Source organism: Callithrix jacchus, chromosome 2 (genome assembly GCF_049354715.1).
Source record: "Callithrix jacchus isolate 240 chromosome 2, calJac240_pri, whole genome shotgun sequence".
Taxonomy (NCBI): Eukaryota; Metazoa; Chordata; class Mammalia; order Primates; family Cebidae; genus Callithrix; species Callithrix jacchus.
In genome coordinates this window covers 133,916,489-133,933,517 of record NC_133503.1, presented here as the reverse complement: position 1 = coordinate 133,933,517, position 17,029 = coordinate 133,916,489, and the positions used below count along the sequence as shown (strand labels likewise).

Below are 17,029 nucleotides of genomic sequence, written 5' to 3'. Positions count from 1 at the left end.
GTGGGCACAATCTAATTAGTTGCCAGCAAATATTAAGTAGGCAGAAAAACATGAAAATGAGAGACAGCCCTAGCCTCTCAGCCTACATCTTTCTCCCGTGCTGGATGCTTCCTGCCTTTGAACACTGGACTCCAAGTTCTTCAGTTTTGGGACTTGGATTGGCTCTCCTTGCTCCTCAGCTTGCAGACAGCCTATTGTGGGATCTTGTGATTATGTAAGTTAATACTTAATAAGCTCCCCTTTCCATATATATATTTGGGTTGGGGATTGGTGGGTTTCTATATATCCTATTAGTTCTTTCCCTCTAAGAGAACCCTGACCACTATAGGTAAGCTCCTGCTCTCCAGCCGTGCTAGTCTTGAGCTCCAGGAGAGTACCACTTAACAATGGCAGGGCCGCATGTGAGCCCACACTGGCTAATATGCTGCAGTTGTTCAGGATTTAGCCTGGAATCCACTTAGGATATGAAGGGTTGGTCTCCTTTGGTCTTTTACAGGGTCCATATTCAGAGACTCTCAGCTGATGGTTGGTCGCTTTGGAGATTTGGGGCCTTCTCAGTGCTAGACTGCTTTACCCTAATTAAGATTAAATTTTACTTCCCAGGACAGAAGCACATAATGGTTAGATTTAAAGTTAAGGTTATATTTTGTTTCTGGAATATAAATACATCACAGAGGACTAAACCTATGGATCTTTGCACCCGAGGTGATTTGAAGAGAGAACACAGGCCTGCCCCCACCAGCCACTGCATGTAGGCATCCTGTGCAAGCAAAAGGACTCTGCATATATACTGACAACTTTTCTTCCAAGAAGACTGTACCAGTTTACCTTCCCACTAAAGATCTGAAAGTACCCTTTTCTCTTTGCCCTCCCAAAACACCAAGCCCAGGTGTTTAAGTTTAAAAAAAATCAATTTGATAAATAATAAATTATAACCATCTCTCAGTATGCATCGGGGATTGGTTCCAGGTTGCCTGCTTTACCAAAATCTGCACATACTCATATCCCACAGTCAACCCTGCAGAACCCACAGACAGGAAAAGTTGGCCCTTACAGGTTTTGCATCCCATGAATACTGTATTTTCAATCTGTGTTTGATTGAAAAAAAATCAACATATAGGTGGAACTATGAGGTCCAAGCCCGTGTTGTTTAAGGGCCAACTGTATGTTGTCATTATAATAATTTGTATTTCCTTGATGGCTAAAGAGATGGAGTCTTTTCCATATTTATTGTCTGTTTATATTTCTTCTTTTATGAATTACTCCTTTGTGTGTTTTGCAATTATTTATTGGTATGTACATCTTTTTCTTCTAGTTTAGTTTTGAGACAGTGTCTCACTCTGTTGCCCAGGTTGAGTGCAGTGGTGTGATTATTGCTCAATGCAGCCTCAACCTCCCAGGCTCAAGTGATCCTCCCACCTCAGCCTCCCAAGTAGCTGGGACTACAGAAGTGAACCACCATGCCTGGATACTTTTCTAATTTTTTATAGAGACTGGGGTCTCCCTATGTTGCCCAGGCTGTTCTCAAACTCCTAGTCTTAAGTAATCCTACCACCTCAGTCTCCCAAAGTGTTAGGATTAGAGGCATGAACCACCATGCCTGGCCTTTTATTGTTTTTTAAGAGTTCTTTGCGTATTACAAAGTTATCTGCCTTTTGGCAAATCTTCTCAGTTTCTCATTTTCTTTGGATGTTTAGTATGAATTTTTTCAATGTAATTGCAGTATAATTTATGTAATTTACACATAATAAAATGCATCCATTTAAAGTATATAATTCAGTGAGTTTTGATAAATGTATATGAATGTAACCATGATCATAAGCAAGATATAGAATATTTCTGTCACCTCCAAAACTTCTCTTGTGCCATTTTATTTGGATCTAATTTCCATAATTTTAGGTTAATTTTTTCCTATTCTTGGGCTTCATATAAATGAAATCATATAATGATACTTTTCCTCAAAGCATGATATTTTTGAGGCTCATCCATGCTGTTGTATCAGTAATATGTTCCTTTTCATTGTTGTATAGTTTTCCATTGTATGACTGTTCCACAATTTGTTTCTCCATTCACCTATTGATGAACAACAGGAGATTTTTCAGTTTTGGTCTCACGAGTAAGGCTGATACGGACATTTGAGTACAAATCCTTTTGTGGACATATGTTTTCATTTCTCTTGGGTAAATATCTAGAAGCAGAATTGCTAGGTCAACATAAATATGTATATATACATATACACATAAGCATCTATATAATTTTAGAAGACACTGGCAAACTCTTAAAAGAAATTCTATCATTTTGTGCTCCCACCAACATTGATGAGCATTTCAGTTGCTCCAAATCTCTATAGCACTTTGTACTATAGTCTGTTTAATATTAGCTATTCTAATGGAGACTTTTTTGGGTATTTTCTTGTTGGTTTAATTTGCCTTCTTTGATGACTAACATTGTTGAACATCTTTTTATGTGCTTATTGGGTATTTTTAGCTCTTCATTTGTTAGGTATCCTTTCAAAGGTTTTGATCATTTTTTTCTTTTTTCTTTTTTTTTTTTTTAGTTTCAAGATATTTTTATCTGAGGAAAATATAATCATGTATGTACTATACTCCCCCAAAATAAATAAATACACTCTCCTGGAACTAATAAGTAAATTTAGCAAGTTTGGCGGATACAAGGCCAATGTACGAGAATCAATTGTTTTTCTATGTATCAGCAACAAGAAATTAGAAAGTAAAAATTTGTAAATGATTATATTATTAAAAATCTAAACTACCTAGGGATAAATTTAAATAAAATAAATCTAAGCCTTATACACTGGAAATTTATAAAATACTACTGAGAGAAATGAAAATATGTACATCAATGAAGGAATAAATAAAGTCCATGTATTAAATTTAATATTGATAAGATGTCAGTTTCCCCTAAGTTCATCTGTAGATTTGACCACTCCCAATCAAAACTCCTGTAGGCTATTTTGTAGAAATTGACAAGCTGGCTTTAAAATTTATATTAAAGGAAAAAGCACCTAGAATTGATAGAAAAAAGAAGTTGAAAAAGAAGAACAAGGTTGGATCACTCATACTGATTTCAAGACTTAGAATAAAGCTATAGTAATTAAGTCAATGTGGTACTAGTGAAAAAATAGATATATTCTAAATGGAACAAAGTAGACCAGAAATAGACCTGCGCATATATAACCAGTTGATTTTTGACCAAATCATCTTGACGTTATGTTTGGGTTAATGAGCGTATTCTTCATTTTAATATTGAAATCATGTTAACTTAGTGAGAGAATGTGGAAATATTGGTATTAAAATTAATGACAAGCTCGCCCATCACAATCCAATAATCAGTGGCACTGATTTACCAATGGGTTGAGAGAAAATGAGCCACTTTTGCAAATTGCAAAGATCTAATTCGTAAATTGCCTTTCCAAGGGTACAAGTCTGTAGGTGGCCCCCAAAGAATTATTAACTATTCACAATAGTTTTTAGTAGTAATTGACTTATTTGAACCAACCATTGGTTCCCATATTTGCTTTAACCAGACTTAACAACTAAATATACTGGACTTCAAATGCAGAAGACAGGTTAAAATGGAGCACTAATCTTACTCTTTGGAAAGCTACATTAAAATGATTTGTGTCTTATTTCTCAAAGTAGCCATTTGCCATTGATTTTGCCCATGAGGCAGGCATATAAACACCAAAAGAAAGGAAAACAGTACCTTCTGGACTCAATTTTGTGACAGAAATGAGGGTCAGAAATACAATTATGAGGACCTCTGGGGAACACAGCAATATAGGATGAGAGGGAGTTGGAGAAATGGCTTGCATGGTCATCCCTGCCCTCTCTGAGGAATGTCTCCCTCCACATTTCTTTGGTCTTTTGAAAGATTTTACTTTCATTTATTTAATGGTAGGATTCTTATATATGGTGTTCTCATGACTCAGTTGAAGTAATAGACAAGAACACTTTGCAAAGGTTGACATGCTTTATACATTTAAGGGGTTATTGTGCTTCTGAAAGTATAACAAAGACTGTAAAAAGGTGGTTATCTACTGAAAATCTTTTGGTGGTAGTAGGACTTTAAAAAAAATCTTTATTTCCCATCAAATAACCTCTATGAACAGTTTGGTACATTTTTTTCTCATCACAGCTTATAAAACAAAAACCCTCATTACAGGGTTATAATAAGGAGTTTCTTTTCCCCAGTTCTTTGGGTCTGGCCCAAGGACTGGGTCAGCAGCTGTTTTGCAAAAACTGGCCACTCTCCTTCCCTCTTTTCATAGTCTCTGCCCAATTGGCCAGCAAATTAATAAGGCTTCATGTCACCCAGTATTTCAGTTAGAAATTAGAAAGTAAAGTCTCATAAAAATGTTTAGGAGTTGATGGTATGTGGAGTCACAGTTTAAGAACTCTATGTTCTTTTCAAGCCGAGCTGTTTCACTGTTAATAGCTTTCCCCACTGATGAGTGAAATGTGGCCTTGTGATCCCATGGCCTTGCTGTCTTCTTCTTTGTACTCTGATGTCCCCGTTAAGGACACTGAAGGCCAACCTCTAATCTTACTTCCTGGTAAATAAATGGTGCACATGGCCAGGATGAAACTCTAAATAGCTCAGTGCTATGGAATTGAGTGCCAAGCTAACTAACATGAGAGTCCTTGGAGGAAGAAGACAGTGAATAGCACAGAGGTTAACTCGGTTGACTTCTGGTTAAAAAAATTGGCATTGCATGCTTTCTGCCCTTGTAACGCATGGCACATTTAAAAACCAACTGGCGTTGTAGAACCTAATCCCAGTTCTTTCACAAATTAGCCAAGTGGGCAATGGTAGATTAGGTAGCTTCTGAATTGGGGGCTTCTTTCATTCATCCTGGGGATAGTAATGTGTGTGTTGTGCCTATCTCTGGGTGTTACTCTAAAAATTGTATGCACTAATAAATGTGATGTGGTTTTATAAAATATAATATACTAAGAATTCTTTTAAGGAGGATACCTTTTGACCCAGTTACTCTGCAGAAGGAAAAAAAGCCGAGTGTTTTCAAAAGCAGAGGTCAAAGCTATAGGTTTACTTCTATTTGCTTAGTCCTTTACCCAACTCGTTCAGCATGTGTCTGTCAAGAAAATGTCTACAGAACTACTCTTCTCTCACCTTATAGGACCAAATGGTGATAAGAGATGGTATGAACAATAGCTTCATATCCTAAACAACCCATTCGCCCTGCTTCAGGACCCAACCCCCACTCCGGCAGACTCTCAGATTTCCTAGACTGCATTGGAGTTAACGGGATTCACAAGGAACAGAGAGTGTTGTCTATGGGAACATTTGTATATGTGTGTGGTGAGGGGAACGTGTGTCTTGGCGGTGGGGAAGGGACACAGCAAGAGTGACTTGTGGGGTCAGAAATTACCCAGGCAAAGTGGCTCTGGGAAGGCATAGTGAGAGCTTTGGGGATATCTGCCTGTCTCTTGCCACATTCATGAGGTTTGATATTGGCACTTGTAACTGACTACAAGCCAGTCTCCTGGGCCCACAAGAGGTCAAAATAGTGGTATACTGACAAATGCTTAACTTGCTTGGTGGGAGAAAGGGTTCTAAATAAAGCCCTGATTTACAGTGTTTGCCAAATTCTCTGGTGTAAATGCTCCCACCATGTCTGAGTTCAAGCTGCCAGTGTGATGTCACTGAACGTGGAGTTGGAAAGAGATGTGCAGTCACACATGATATATAATACTCCCGCCATACAAATCTCAGAGACAAATATCTTCAAGTGCACTGATAAGAGAAAGCATAATAAAATAATTAGGAAGTAACGGGGTTTAAGTATTGCTTACTTTTGTTTTAAATATAATGTATTTAATTGCTTGCCGCTATGATTTAATTTTTAAAAAGAATAGTGTCTCACAACCATCTTGCAAAATTCCTGAAATTTTCACACTTAGCTCTCATGAACCAGTATAGGCCAGCTCCAGCATAGCACTGGGTCCAAAGGAAAAGAAGAAAATGCTGAATGTGTGGGTGGAAAATCTAACCTCTGTGCACGTACAAGGCTCCTGCCTATTTCATCCTCTCCCCTGGCGTGATCAGTGCCCTAAAGTAGATCTAAGACAGACAATAGGGCTTCCCTAACCAACAACTGCAACAACAACAAAACAAAAATCCCTCTCCCTGCTGGCATAAAATTTCCCTTGTACCTCATGGGCTAAACCATATCCATCTAGCAGATAGATCTTGGAAGGATTATAGGAAGGATGAGTTTTGAGGTATAAGAAAGATAAGAGCTTGGTCAGGTATGGTGACTCACTCCTGTAATCCCAGCGCTTTGGGAGGCCAAGACAGGTGGATCACTTGAGGTCAGGAGTTCAAGAACAGCCTGGCCAACATGGCAAAACCCTTTCTCTACTAAAAATGCAAAACTTAGCTGAACGTGGTGGTGCCTGCCTGTAACCCAGCTACTTGTGTGGCTGAGGCAGGAGAATCACTTGAACCCAGGAGGTGGAGGTTGCAGTGAGCTGGAATGGTGAGTGAGACTGCCTCAAAAAAAAAAAAAAAAAAGAAAGATAAGAGCTTGGATGGTATCAAAATAGACAAGACACTATCATAGAAGGTTCTGGAAGCCAGCTATGGCATTTGGGTGCTCAGTGCTTAGGTTGAGGAGAAGCAGAAAAAACGATAGAAGGAAACTCCATGTGCTTCACAATTCTGCCCTGGGCTGAAACTGGTACAGTTCTTGAAGAACACCATTTCCTCATGAGATTCTTTTGGTAAAGATTAAAAAAAAAAAAAAGAAACCTTCTGTGGTCATAGAAACATATCTTCTAAAATAGGTCTCCCAGAATTCAGGCCCATGGTCATCTTCAGTACCATAATGGGACACAAAACGAGAAGGCCCTGAGGTCTAGGCGTTACTAAATCCTGCCCCAGTGAGTACACACAGAGAGGAAAATGACCAAATGCCATTTCAGTCCATTACCAACCCAATCTGCTGCTCTCTGAGTGGAAGCAGAGTTAGAAATCTCATTCTAAAAATAACATTGTGATCTGTGGCCTGGAAAGATCACGCCTATCTCAGGCCAGGCTAAAGAGCATGCATGTGTGCAAGTGTGCATAGGTTAGGGTGAGAGAATGAGCACTCCCTTGTGTATATATGCGACAGTCATTTCTTTTCTATTTTTGTATATTTTTCTAGGTAGCAGATGCAACTCGAGTCAGGGAAGAGGGCAGGAAAAGAACCTGTGCTGCTGAGCACCTACCAGGACTTGTCAGGGCCCAGGCACCCTGTGAAGCACCTGACGTCGGTTATCCCACACCATACTTGCAAATCTCTGAGGTAGGCAACTTTATTGCAGAGAGAGGCTGAGTAACAAGCCCAACATCAAACAGCCAGGAAGAGACAGAACTGCATTAAGGTTATCTACTGGATCCCAAGGCCACTCTCTTCCCTACATTACTGTCACATCCTATCCCAGCAGACTGGAGTTGGCTACAGAAGTTGGATCATCTCCATCCCTGTATACCCAGAATCACATTGGTCCCCAGCACGAAGTAGGCTTCACAAATATTTGTTGAATGTAATGATTTCAAAACAAAGATTTAACATCTGAAAGTTTGCCTGGCGGCATGTGAATTGGGAAGAGTCTCCACAACTATCCTAGATCTAGTGACATGGCCCTGAGCGTGAAGATTTAAAACAAGGTCATGGCAGGTACTCATTCCTGTATTGCATTAACAGGTATTGGTGTATTCATCAGTGTCGCCCTGCCTGTCAACACTCCTCAGCATTCTTTGAAGTCAGATGCCCCTTAATGATAAAGATGTGTTGGGTCGTGCACCAGACCATGTCTACTTTTGGCTTTGGGGCACTGGAGTGCTTAACACTTTGAGAAAAACCCAAGAGGAAATAGCTAGATTTACAAAGAAAGAACTTGTTGAGGAGTGTTTGCATTACAAAATTATTTACCACAGGGTTTGTTTAAATAGTTCCAAATTTAGATTGTGTATAAAATATGAATCAACACAGCCTGGCTGATTTGCACAGCACTTTTCAGGGCACGTTGATGTTGAGGGCACAGTGGAATCCTTCCACACCTGCCCCTCCCTGTGCAAGGGGGCACGAAGCTCTTCCCTTCTGTATCCTCCTGTCTCCTCTCCAGGAAGAGAAATGTCCCCTCAATGTATGCTCAGGAAGTCTGGTGAAAAGACAAGCTGGCTACTCCTGAGCAGGAACATTTGAGTGGAAAAATAGAGACTTGGGGAAATTGAAGGGATGAGTAGAATGGATTGTGACATCTGCCGGGAATGTCACCTGAAACCCAGAAAACACCCAGCCCATGGAGTGAGGCCCACCCTGTGGGACTGTGTGCCCAGGGCGCCTGGAGAATCTGGAGGGAGAAACAGTCCCCACAGCGCAGAGCCCCCACCCATTTACACTAGCTGGCTTCTACCACACAAGGGGTAATGTGAGCCAAATGTTTGATGATGAGGAAGTGAAGTGGAATGTGAAAATCCTCACTGCTGACGTCAAGCTAGCCTTTCATTTTATTTATACCCATGACACTGTGACACAGGATCTAATTTTCCATTGTATTTTTTTCTCTGTTGGGAACCAAGCGATGACAAGTGAGTTTGTGCCTGAGCCTGGAAAACAATATTTTAAGTTTGGAGACAGTGACAATACAAGAGTCTGTCTGTCTCTATCCTGCCCCTCTTCCCTTCAATTACTAAATTAACTATGGAACAGGACAAAGGAGTAACAGGACAAAGGAGTAACACTTTGACAGGGCATGGCAGCCCGAGAAGTCAGAGCTGGAAGCATCCAGTTGCCCGCTCTTCACTTGTGTCAGGCTGTTCCTTCCTGGCACGGGCGCTGGAGGGAGGCCAGGGAGCAGCGAGGCTGCACGGCAGCCCTGGCACAGAGCCCCAGCTGCCGTCTGGGCATGAAACTGGGCTCTGGCACCAGGAGCGTGGTTCCAGCTCCCTGACCCAGAACTGCCTGTGCAGGGTCCGCGCTGCCACTTGTGCCCTGGCAGGACCCCACTCCTCCTGCCCCTCTGAGGCAGGGCAGATTCAGGAGCAGAGCTGTATCTGGATGGAATGGCAGGAATAAGTCAGGGTTGCTGGGGCAAAGGCAAATCATATCCCCTGTGCAGAAGCAACCTTTAGGGATGTGCTGTGACTGGGAAGAGAATGGCATGTGTGTTCTACAAGTGACAGAGTGGCCTTTCCGCAGCTCCTTGCTCTGCTGACAGACTAGTGGCCTTGGCTCCATCAACAGTCTTCCTCTGTTACTCCCCATGGCTTCAAGTCCAGACACAGTGTCTCTAACATGGGTGCCTCCCCCAACTCTGAAATGAAAGTTCCGCCTGGTCCCTGCAGACCTGCCATGGTTTCAGTAGAGCCTCTTGTCACCAGCTTTGCAATCATGTTTTTCAGCCTCTAATTCCAGAGAAATCTCGACTTCCTTGTACTCAGGTCAGAAGACATTTGCTATTCAGGATTCTGATGCAAAGGTCTGATAAGAGAGGCCTCAGGCCTTCTGAGTTAGTAAAACCAACAGAGTCTGGAGCTTGAAAAAAATCCAAGAAGCACAAGACAGCCACACCCTGAGAGGTGGCACAGTGCCAGCTCCTATCACTTGAAATCTTCCAGGATATTTAGACGTGGTGTCAGTGACTTTTCATTACTTTGGTGGCTGTGTTTGGTTTTGTTTGTTTGCTTGCTTTTGGAAACAAAGGTTTCCAGGAGCACCAACACAGTTGGCCCTGTGTTTTATTGATAAGATGGGAGAGCATAACAGCAGGGGCAGAGTTCAGCTTTGGAAGGTGGGGGCTAGGAAGCCTCTCTGCAGAGGTACAGTTCACACAAAGCCAAGAACGGTGCTTCTCACATTTTAACCCACACTACAGCCACCTGGAGGGTTTGTTAAAACAAGTTTCAAGGTCTCACTCCCAACATCTGAGGTGGATCCCAAGAATTTGTGTCTCCAAATTCCAAGTGACACTGAGGCTGCTATTTGGAGACCACACTTGAAGAACTACTGGCCTAAAGGGCAAGTAGGAAGTAGCCAGAAAAAGAGCGTAGGGGAGAAGGTCAGAGCAGGCAGCAACAGCAGCATGTGTGAACACCTGAACTGAGAAGGAGTTCGGTAGCTGCAGGGAATGGAAAGATCAGTGTGTCTGCAAATTGGCAGCCATTTGGCTTGAGGTAATGTGAGAGATACACCTGACCTCATCCCCGTCCTGAATCTCACTCCAAGGAAGCCACCTCCAGTTGTGGTGTGTCTAAGAATGCTTCCACTGACCCCTGGTGATGTCATGCCGCAGCATGGAGTGATAAAACTGTGCTGACCCCATGGATACTGTGAATGTTGAAAGTGATTAGGTTTGCAAAGGGCTGAGTTCAGAGTAGATGCTCACTACACTATAGCTTCCCCTCCTTCCTGACTTGAAACACAGCTCTATCTCAAGTTCCCTATTTTAGCTATTATATGAGGACATGTTCCTGAATTGGTGCCAAAGTGCTGTCCTGCACCTGCAAGCAAAAAGGGTTAATGCGGAGGTCACCCTGATACCTGAATTGGGATCTTTTTGAGTAAATGGCTATAGCTAAGAAAATTGGATACCATTTCCTAAGAGCAGTTTTGTGCATGTATGTGTTTTCCTCCATCATACCCAATTGATAAACGTCGCAGATTTTTAAACCAGTGGAAGCATGTGTTAGGTTTTTGGAGCAAGAGTGCGCAATTGGCTTTAGACCAATTCCTTTCAGACTGCATTTAATGAGCATGTACTTTGTGCCAGGTGCTATGTTAAGTTTGGGGAGACAAAAGTGAACAAGACTGGGTCCCTTCTCCTAAGGAGCTCATGGTCTCACTGGGAGCTGGACACATAATTAACCACAGAGCAGTGGGTTAAAAGCCACAACAAAAGTCTATACAGAGGGCAAGAAAAACTCAGGAGAGGGAGCAGTTCTGTCTGAGGACATCAGAGAAGGTCACAGATAGAAAGTGACATCTGAGCCAAGACTGGAAAGGAAACTTCTAGACAATAAGCAGGACTGAGGATAAATGAACACATCTCCTTTAAGAACTTTCTTGTTATTGTTTTAAGCTCTGAACCAAATCATCGTTATGAGTTTCTAGGAGACACATGGCCACATGGTGTTGAATTTGATTTAAAATATTACATAAGCTGATATATATAGAAACACATATGGAAACAATCTGAAAATATTTCTCCTTAAATATAGTGCCATTTGCTTTTACGAATTTGCTATTTCTAGATAAATATGTGAAATATGGTTTGGTCTTCTGCGACTCAGAAGAAATTATGTCACTGTCCTAAGAAAAAATGTTTGGTTGCTAATTCATTCATTCAGTCAGTCAACAAACATTTAGTTTGAAATTTCAATTTTTAAAGCACTGCAGTAGTCCATCAGGATAAACAAAAAAATGTAAGACATTGTCCTGACCTCAGGACTCTTCAAACTTGGGAGTGAGAAAAACACCTGAACACAATTCAAACACAAATCAGCAGTACATGATCTGGGTGAGTGCAAAAAAATGCTCCAAGTATCTAGAGGAAAACAAGCATTTTCTGATTGAAATAATCATAGAAAACTTGATCCTTTGTGAAGGAGAATCCATTTGTGTAGTTATTGTAGCATGGAAAGGGATTGAACTTAACAGAAACAAGCTTTGGGGAGATATTCCAGGCAGATGGAAGTTTGTGAACAAAACCGGTGGGAAACCTGAGGTCACTTGGAAATGGCACTTTGTCCTATTTAGGGGTGTGACTTGGGACAGAACTGAAATAGATGGATGTCAGTCTCACAGCATAGTATGAACTTCATTCCACCGGCTGTGGCTTCTTGGAATTTGAAATGCCAAGCATTTGTCACTTGGTTCCTTGTACACTTGTTTCAGTTGTCACCTCAGGCTTGACCTTAATCCTGGCATAGTTCTGTCCAGCCCATAGGAAAAATTTTAAAATATGAGTCTGTGTATGCTGGGAGTAGTAAAATCACAATGCCCCTCTAAAGGCCACAGACTGAAAGTTGATTCTTTTCTTCAGGAAATTATGATTCCACATCTGGAGGTTGCAAGAGATAGGTTTTGTGTCTAAGTCCCTTGGGGAAACAGGTGAAGGCTTATTTACACAGGTTTGGGCAGGGTTAAAAAATGGTGCAGTGTCTGTGGGTTTGTGAGAGCCAAGAAGCTGTTTCCACCCCTAGGCAGGTGGTAATGGGGCAGAGGATGAAGCCGACATTGGAATTTGGGAAGACTTCTGGGTTGCCATGGAGGGATGCAGCGCCAGCCCCTGCTTCCCATCCTGTGCTGGTGCCTTTCATTGGCTGAACCTGACTGACTGGAGGCCAGAGGGCCAGGGACCCTTGATGAATTCGCCACAGGTCAGACTCCTAGGGCACACAAGGGGAAAATGATAGAGATGATCTGGAGGGGCAGACACAGCCTATCCAGCACTATCTTTTCTAGCTTTAATATTTCTATGATGCCAAAACAACCCAAACTATAGTCAGCCATCATTTGATAAGTATGTTCTAAACATCCAACTTGTTCTGAGCAATTTATTTATTAAAAAAGAAAAGATAAGGGATCGATTGGATGGATAGATGAATGCGTGGATGGTGAAGGAGTCTCTGACTGAGACAATTCACAAAATAGTAATTCAACTAGACTGCAAGCTTGGTGAACACAGGGACTGGGCTGGGTTTGTTCATTGTTGACTCCTTAGTGGCCGGCACTGAGCCTGAACCTTAGTAGACCCACAATAAACATTTATCTGAATAACTTGACTGATAAAACATCAAGAGCACCAAACAACATACAATATGCAATTGGAAGTCTTATAACAGGAGAAGTCAAAGTTAGGGTAAGGAGCTAACATTCTTGGACCTAGGAGAAGCAGATGATGACAGTGTTTGTTTTTCTGCTTCTAGTAACTTTTAGACCAAAGCTTCTAAGCACCTCTCAGGGAACAAAGAACATCTGATGGTGATGGAAAAATAAAGGATAGTCTGTCCCTCAATCATAGCTTGTCACTTTAAAAGAGCAACATTATAACACTTGTACCTGAACCTCAATTAATTCATCCATTTATTTATCCAGTGAAAATTTATTGGGTACTGATTTTGTGTTTGGAAATTCAGAGATAAGACAGAAACAGCCTCAGCCCTCAAGGCTTAGTCTGGTCCTAACTAAAGATAAGACATTAGGAAATACCAGTACCAATGCTGACTAGGGGGAACACAGGCTGCTGTGGGAGCAACAGGAAACCTGGCAGAGGCAGTGGGTGTTGGAGTAGGTGAGTTGAGCACGGAAGGACTTTTCCACTTGTTTACTTGTTTCTGGCTTCCATTCCTCCACCAGCCATTTGCCCCTCCACCATCATTACCCAGAAAGTATGTAAGTAAATGGTTTGTAATGCACATTTCTTTGATTTAGATACATGTTACACCAGAGTGCCATAACTCAGCCAATAAATACGTATATAGGGTAGAGTCCCATCAGCTAATCAGTGAATGCATGTAGAGGTGGTCCTATCAGCCATTCAGTGAACACACGTGGAGGATATGCTCCTTCCTGCAGAGTTTTTGGCAGAGAAAGAGAACAAGAGGTCAGGAGAGCACAAAGTGGGTGTCTAGGTTGGACGGAGGAGCCAACAGGTACAGGAGTAGAGGCTGGAGATCCTGTAGACAAATCTGACTGAGGATGTTTTGGAGGATTAGTACTATTTACCTTTGACTCTTTGCAAACAAATGGAAAGTATGTGAGGAGGTTTATTTGTGCTTGTTTGTTTTTTGGCCTCTAACAACTGACTGTTGAGTAGAGAGCTCAGAAGGTTACTGACCTGCATGGTCTATATTAACACTGATTCATCTGAATTATGAAGGTGGGTTTTGGCTGATTTAAAAATATTGGCAATTTTGTTACAAAATTGCTTCATTCCCAGAGGTTTTGTTATTCAGGATAGTCATGTATTTAACTTGAATATTATGACTAGTAATGGGAGGAAAAAGCAATTTGGGGAGAAGAAACAAAGGGGTAGATAAAGAATAGCACGTGAGTCAGAATGGAAGGGCAAATATTTCTTAATTTATCTATATTGCCCTCTTTTAAAAATGTAAAGCCTACTAGAGTTGTGAGAATTTGCTGAAAATACATTTTTTTTGTTTTTTGTTTTTTTTTGAGATGGAGTTTCGCTCTTGTTACCCAGGCTGGAGTGCAATGGCATGATCTCGGCTCACCGCAACCTCCGCCTCCTGGGTTCAGGCAATTCTCCTGCCCCAGCCTCCCGAGTAGCTGGGATTACAGGCACGTGCCACCATGCCCAGCTAATTTTTTGTATTTTTAGTAGAGACGGGGTTTCACCATGTTGACCAGGTTGGTCTCAATCTCTTGACCTCGTGATCTACCCGCCTTGGCCTCCCAAAGTGCTGGGATTACAGGCATGAGCCACCGCGCCCGGCCTGAAAATACATTTTAATTGTTAGTTACATTTGGGAAATTGAAGTGCTTATTAATTTACTCCCTTTCTCTCCCCATCTCATTGTTCACAGGAAAGAAAAATGCTTCTAGCTCTAGAAGGTGTAACCGGGTTAAATGTTTGTGTGGTGAGGGGGTGAGTGGAGTATGCATTTTATTTTCTATAAGAGCAGAAGTAATGTTCTCACAGAAACATTTCTTATAGAAGCAGTTTTTAAGGCATTTTGCCTCTCCATTTGCAGTTTTTAAGGCATTTTGACTTTTGATGAATTTCTTTACTGTTAGCACACTCTCTCCTTGGTCTGGGAGAGTTATGCTGGGACCAACCACTGGCCTGAGAGCTGATTCTCTTACCTTCCAGCCATCTGTCTAAGTCTCCTTTGTCCTACTCTCTGTTCAACCCTTAAAGGTCAGTAGTCTGCTTAAGCTTGGTCTTTAGGTCCCGTTCTCAGAGCATCCTCTCTTACCTATATATTGATGCTGACTGAATTTTCAGCTGTCACCCAAACACTTCCCTTCACTTGCAGACCTGTGTTTCCTCTTATCTATTAGACAGCCTTCCTGGGTGTCAACATACTCAAACCTTCTCCCCATCAGTGCTTGTTCTTGCCCACCCTGTCTCTATTTTATGGGAGGTACCAGCATCCCCGCTCACAGCCACTGAGTCATCTACTCACATCCAATATATATGATCAGTTACCAAGTCCTAGTGTACCCCTGAATGCCTTTCCTATTCTTGCATTTTTTTTCCCGTCCCCAAAACCACTGCTTCATCAGCTCTCTCTGGATTATTATTGTTATTGATTATCTCTCTCTCCTCCACTGGTCTTCACTCAATGCTTCTCTCAACCACCAGGCTTTCATTTATACTGGAGACATCTCTATGCCTATTCCTTGTGTCAGAGCTTTTAGGGGCTGTCCGTTTTCTAGCTCTTTATATCAGTAAACGAGTCATTGAAACAGCTTCATTCTCTCTGTACATACAGGTTTTCCTTCTATCGCACGGGCCTCAGCTCCCTGGCCTCTGCTGGCATCTCCTTTGCTGCATGACCTTGAAAAGTTGGTAAGGCCAGAGTATGGTTCTCCACCCTCTTCTCCTTTCTGATGGCATCCTCCTTACTGTAGGTGACCTCATCCAGCCCCACAGCTCACAGTAGCATCTATACACTAATGACTCCCAAATTTATGGCTGTAGCGGTGACCTGTCTACTGAGCTCAGACGCATAGATCCAGCTGCCTCTTTGACATCTTCACTTGGGTGTCTAATAGAGATTTTTATTTCACAAGGCCAAAGCAGAACTCTTGATTTTCCACCTAGTCTTTTCCTGCTCCTTTCCCGTATCTCAGAGAATGGTACTACGGCCCAACCATCAGGCTAGGTCAAAAACCTAAGGGTTATCTTGTTTTTTCTTTCTCCTTGCTCCACTCCCCACATCCAACCCATCACAGGTCCTGTCAGCCTTGCAATCCAAATTCATGCAACCTGAACCTGACCCTTTCTATCCATCTCCACTCCCTTCTCCCTAGTAACCCCCATCTCTCATGTGGATGGCTCCAACATCCTCCTGCCTTGCCAGCTTCCATCCTTCATCCCTAGAATTGATTCTCCACACAAGTACCAGAGGGATTTTCAAAAAGCAAATTATATTGTGTTTCTTCTCTGCTTAAAATTCTCCCAAGGCTTCCTCTCTGGGCTGGACTCTTGTTGTTTCCTTGAACTCCCCAAGCTTTTTCCTGCCTTAGGGATTTTGCATTTGCAATTCCCTTCCCTGGAATCCTGTTCTCCTCAGATCTTTGCATTCCCAGCTCTTTGGGAATAATACCTGTGCCGGTTTAAATGTCCCCTCCCAGGGAAGCCTTCTTTGACTTCCCAAACGAAAGTAGATTCTACCTCAGCTTCTCTCTATTACAGTAAGTTCTTTTACTATCTTCAGATCATGATACAATTATCATTTTCTTTTCTAACTATCTCTCTTCCTCCACTAGAATGTAAGCATCATGACAAGTATGGATTCATCTTACAAATTTATCTTACAGATCTATCCTCAGCACCTAAAATAATTCTTGGCATATAGTAGTTGCTCAAAAATATTTGTTGAGTGAATGAATGAATATATAATTGCATATCTCAACAATTTATATGTATGCATGCATATAAATGTGTGTTTGTGTGTGTGTGTATCCATATGTATATATGTATACGCACGTGTATATATGGATACACACGCGCACATATGTATGTTAGCTTGTTAGCACCCTCAACATCTTCAATCTTTGAAGAAGAAAAACCAAGAACATGCTCAAGGGAACCTAAAAGGTGCACTCCATTTATTTTAACCTCATCAGTAGAACTAGAATGGGGTTATCAATAGAAAACTGCTGCTCTTCCAGCCCTGAATGGTCTGGCTTCTATTTGTTTCTTCTTAGAAAACTATTTTCTTCTTTTCCCATATCTTTGCTTGTTGAGTTATAACCTGGGAGAGGGTAGATTCCACTGTACATCTGGGGTGACCAGAAACTGCC

General features: G+C 41.8%; 1 protein-coding gene across 19 annotated transcripts in view; it reads left to right on the top strand.

Annotated features, from left to right (window-relative positions):
* PDE8B (phosphodiesterase 8B) overlaps positions 1-17,029 on the top strand; it is a 348,230-nt gene that overhangs the window by 69,224 nt on the left and 261,977 nt on the right. For 17 of the 19 annotated variants that reach the window (XM_078365293.1, XM_078365302.1, XM_035291356.3 and 14 more), the window contains one exon: positions 7,193-7,333. The exons of the other annotated variants lie outside the window; for them this stretch is intronic. In XM_078365293.1, the coding sequence (XP_078221419.1) occupies positions 7,193-7,333 (141 nt within the window). The remainder of the gene's footprint in view (positions 1-7,192; positions 7,334-17,029) is intronic. 19 annotated transcript variants of the gene reach the window in all.